This window comes from Austrofundulus limnaeus, unplaced genomic scaffold (assembly GCF_001266775.1).
Source record: "Austrofundulus limnaeus strain Quisiro unplaced genomic scaffold, Austrofundulus_limnaeus-1.0 Scaffold530, whole genome shotgun sequence".
Classification (NCBI taxonomy): Eukaryota; Metazoa; Chordata; class Actinopteri; order Cyprinodontiformes; family Rivulidae; genus Austrofundulus; species Austrofundulus limnaeus.
Genome location: NW_013952932.1, coordinates 320089 through 324738, shown reverse-complemented (window position 1 = coordinate 324738; position 4650 = coordinate 320089). Strand labels below are relative to the sequence as shown.

Sequence of the window (4650 nt, the reverse complement as noted above, 5' to 3'; positions counted from 1 at the left end):
GCTAAAGTTTGGTATAACATCAGCTAAAGTTTGGTATGACATCAGCTAAAGTTTGGTATGACATCAGCTAAAGTTTTGTGTTTAGTAGCTAAAGTTTTGTGATTTCAGTTAAGATTCGGTGTGTTAGGAGCTAATGTTTGACTTGCCTGCTGTTACAATGATCCACCTGAAACAAGCTGCCCTCTGATTGGTTCCTGATGAATATAATGAGCCAATCAGTGAAGAGGAGAAATTCGGCTGCAGATTTCAGTCATTTTCACAAGAATCAAAGTAAAAACAGTAAGATGAATCTGTTGACCACAGAATAAAGGTGATAACAGCTGTCAATCATCAGGAGATAAACACCAACATCCTGCTGCATCAGAGTAAACAAATATTCTGCAGTAAACATGAGGCTGACAGCCAATCAGATAATCAGACACGACGTCATCATCTCCAGGATTTAACCTCACGAGACGAGACGCCATCATTAAAGCAGCCGACAAACAACAAACATCAAGAACCAACCTGCTGCTGGACGAGCTCCGTGTCTGCAGGAGGAGGAGGAGGAGGAGGAGAAGGAGGATGCTGCAGCAAGACGGGAGGAGGGGGAGGGGAAAGAGGAAGAGGAGGAGGGGGAGGGGAAAGAGGAAGAGGAGGGAGAGGGAAAAGAGGAAGAGGAGGAAGAGGAGGAGGGGGAGGGGAAAGAGGAAGAGGAGGAGGAGGAGGGAAAAGAGGAGGATGAAGAGGAGGAGGAGGAGGGTCAACAGAAGCAGGAGTTCAGTGTTTTATTGTAAAAACTAAAACAGCAGAGAGATGAGATCTAGTCTGGAGGAGAACTCAAGGTCCTGCTGGTCCTCCTGAGGGTCTACGGACCTGGACTCTGTTAGGAGGTCCATGGGTCTAAGTCTGGATAAACAGCTGAAGAAACACAAGGTCCAGTTCAACAGTTCAGGACTCTGGTCTCAGAGCAGAACCCTAACCCCCAAAACAAGGAGGTCCAGATGTTGGTACAGGTCTACAGAGAACTGGTCTTGGTGTTGGAACAGGAACAGGTCTACAGAGAACTGGTCCTAGTGTTGGAACAGGAACAGGTCTACAGAGAACTGGTCCTAGTGTTGGAACAGGAACAGGTCTACAGAGAACTGGTCCTGGTGCTGGAACAGTAACAAGTATACAGAGAACTAGTCTTGGTGTTGGAACAAGTCTACAGAGAACTGGTCTTAGTGTTGGAACAGGAACATGTCTACAGAGAACTGGTCTTGGTGTTGAAACAGGTCTACAGAGAACTGGTCCTGGTGTTGGAACAGGTCTACAGATAACTGGTCCTGGCGTTGGAACAGAAACAGGTCTACAGAGAACTGGTCTTGGTGTTGGAACAGGAAAAGGTCTACAGAGAACTGGTCCTGGTGTTGGAACAGGAACAGGTCTACAGAGAACTGGTCCTTGTGTTGGAACAGGTCTACAGAGAATTGGTCCTGGTGTTGGAACAGGAACAGGTCTACAGAGAACTGGTCTTGGTGTTGGAACAGGTCTACAGAGAACTGGTCCTGGTTTTGGAACAGGAACAGGTTTACAGAGAACTGGTCTTGGAACAGGAAGAGGTCTAAAGAGAACTGGTCCAGGTGTTGGAGCAGGAACAGGTCTACAGAGAGCTGGTCCTGGTGTTGGTACAGGAACTGGTCTATAGAGAATTGGTCCTGGTGTTGGAACAGGAACAGGTCTACAGAGAACTGGTGTTGGAACAGGAACAGGTCTAAAGAGAACTGGTCCTGGTGTTGGAACAGGTCTAAAGAGAACTGGTCCCCCTGGTGTTGGAACAGGAACAGGTCTACAGAGAACTGGTCCTGGTGTTGGTACAGGAACAGGTCTACAGAGAACTGGTCCTGGTGTTGGTACAGGAACAGGTCTACAGAGAACTGGTCCTGGTGTTAGTACAGGTCTACAGAGAACTGGTCCTGGTGTTGGAACAGGTCTACAGAGAACTGGTCCTCGTGTTGGAACAGGTTTATGGAGAACTGGTCTTGGTGTTGGAACAGGAACAGGTCTACAGAGAACTGGTCTTGGTGTTGGAACAGTAAAAGGTCTATAGAGAACTGGTTCTGTGTTGGAACAGGTCTACAGAGAACTGGTCCTGTGTTGGAACAGGTCTACAGAGAACTGGTCTTGGTGTTGGAACAGTAAAAGGTCTACAGAAAACTGGTCTTGGTGTTGGAACAGGAACAGGTCTACAAAGAACTGGTCTTGGTGTTGGAACAGGAACAGGTCTACAAAGAACTGGTCTTGGTGTTGGAACAGGAACAGGTCTATAGAGAACTGGTTCTGTGTTGGAACAGGTCTACAGAGAACTAGTCTTGGTGATGGAACAGTAACAGGTCTATAGAGAACTGGTCCTGTGTTGGAACAGATCTACAGAGAACTGGTCCTGGTGTTGGAACATGTCTACAGAGAACTGGTCCTCGTGTTGGAACAGGTCTACAGAGAACTGGTCCTGTGTTGGAACAGGTCTACAGAGAACTGGTCTTGGTGATGGAACAGTAACAGGTCTACAGAGAACTGGTCCTCGTGTTGGAACAGGTCTACAGAGAACTGGTCCTGTGTTGGAACAGGTCTACAGAGAACTGGTCAATAACAAAGGAAGGGACTGAAGCAGAACTGGATCACAACTCTTGATCCAGTTCTCATCAGAGTCCTGCTGCTGGTCAGATTGACATCCATGAGGTTTTTTTAAATAAACTTTATTTAGTTTTTGATGAGAACAAACTGTTTTTGAACAGGATTTTCAAAATAAAAGCTGGATTTTGAACCAGCAACCTGCTGGTTCTGAACTGTTTTCTTCCTTCAGTCATTGGCAGAAAGGCGGCGGCGCTGCTGGCTCCTCCTCCTCTTCCTCTCAGCTCCACGCTGGAATCTCGTCTCCAAACTTGGCAATGTGGGCGGAGTTTTTAGCTTCAAAGAGAATCTGATCAAACAACAATAAAATATTTATAAACAACAACAATCTGTTTAAAAACATCAAAATGTTTTCAGTTTGAATCAAACATCGGCCCCCAACATTCACGTTAACAACTGAGCTGAGGGGCGGAGCCTAGCTGCTGATTGGCTCAGCAGGGGTCAAAGCTCACCTGGTGATGGACGTAGGACTCACACAGGTAGCACCAAACGGACAGATCCGAAAAGCTCAGAACCACCGGATGTTCTGACCCAAAGCCATGGGTCACCATGTGCTCGTTAACATAACGACCACAGTACACCTGAGACAGGTGAGACACATGGGGACATCAGGTGAGACACAGCTGAGACACATGGGGACATCAGGTGAGACACATGAAAGCACAACAGGTAAGATAGATCACCTTGTAGCAGGTGAGGCAGATCCAGTTCTCAGTGTCTGAGCCACAGTTCTCACACGGCAGGAAGATGTTTATACCTGAGGGGGGGAGGGGCCTAACAGCGTCCAGGTGAGGACACCAGGGCAGAGGATCCACAACATACAGAGTGTTCTGAGAACAGACAAAGGGGCAGACTGAAATACACACCTGGTTTTTCATTCAGGTTATTAGTAACAATAAAAGGTTTACTGACTCCGCCCACATCAGCGTCACATGTCACCTCCAGAGACAGCAAAGGCTTTGACCAACCACACGCTCCCTCTGCTCCGTCAGGACTCTGTAGCAAGTGGACAGAGTCATACAGATGGACAGGTAAGACAGGTGAGTCAGAGACAGTAAGTGTGATTTACTCAGGTGGACAGGTGATAGAGGAGGCAATGACTCACCTGAGGCAGTGTACACTCTGTGGAATGACTGCCTTCTGACTCCGCCTTCTCAGAGCTCGGACAGATCTCGGCTCCACCCACTGGGGAAGAGACAGCAGGAGCTACCTGCTTGGTTGGAGGTTGACTGATGTCCAAAGTGGCCAATCCCTGAGTGAGCTGCTCCAGACTGCTTTCGTTCTGATTGGATGAGAAACAGGAGTTTAATGTGAATATATGTTTGATGAGTGTTTCACATGACTTTAACATTTTTCACGAGTTTAACATGTTTCACGAGTTTAACATGTTTCACATGAATGTAACATGTTTCACATGTACTTAACATGTTTCACAAGAATGTATCCCTTTTCACATGAATTTAACATGTTTCACATGAACGTAACATGTTTCACATGACTAACATATTTCACATGATTGTAACATGTTTCACATGANTTTAACATGTTTAACATGTATCACAAGAGTTAAACATGTTTCACATGTGTCTAACATGTTTCACATGTGTTTAACATGTTTCACATGAGTTTAACATGTTTCACATGGACGTAACATGTTTCACATGACTAACATATTTCACATGATTGTAACATGTTTCACATGAGTTTAACATGTTTCACATGACTTTAACATTTTTCACGAGTTTAACATGTTTCACATGAATGTAACATGTTTCACATGAGTTTAACATGTTTCACATGAATGTAACATGTTTCACATGACTAACATATTTCACATGATTGTAACATGTTTCACATGTACTTAACATGTTTCACATGAATGTAACATGTTTCACATGACTAACATATTTCACATGATTGTAACATGTTTCACATGAGTTTAACATGTTTCACATGAATGTAACATGTTTCACATGACTAACATATTTCACATGATTG

At 45.1% G+C, this 4650-nt stretch overlaps 2 protein-coding genes across 2 annotated transcripts in view; both read right to left on the bottom strand.

The window, feature by feature from the left end:
- Positions 1–517, bottom strand: part of lhfpl4b (LHFPL tetraspan subfamily member 4b) — a 4821-nt gene extending 4304 nt beyond the window's left edge. The window contains exon 1 of the mRNA XM_014026151.1: positions 508–517. The gene's annotated coding sequence lies outside the window, so the exon portion shown is untranslated. The remainder of the gene's footprint in view (positions 1–507) is intronic.
- A 2220-nt stretch (positions 518–2737) lies between these two features.
- Positions 2738–4650, bottom strand: part of hdac6 (histone deacetylase 6) — a gene marked incomplete at its 5' end in the record, with an annotated part of 6121 nt that continues 4208 nt past the window's right edge. Inside the window, 5 exon segments of the mRNA XM_014026147.1 lie at positions 2738–2941; positions 3105–3233; positions 3336–3482; positions 3565–3648; positions 3758–3934. Of these exon segments, the coding sequence (XP_013881601.1) occupies positions 2873–2941; positions 3105–3233; positions 3336–3482; positions 3565–3648; positions 3758–3934 (606 nt within the window).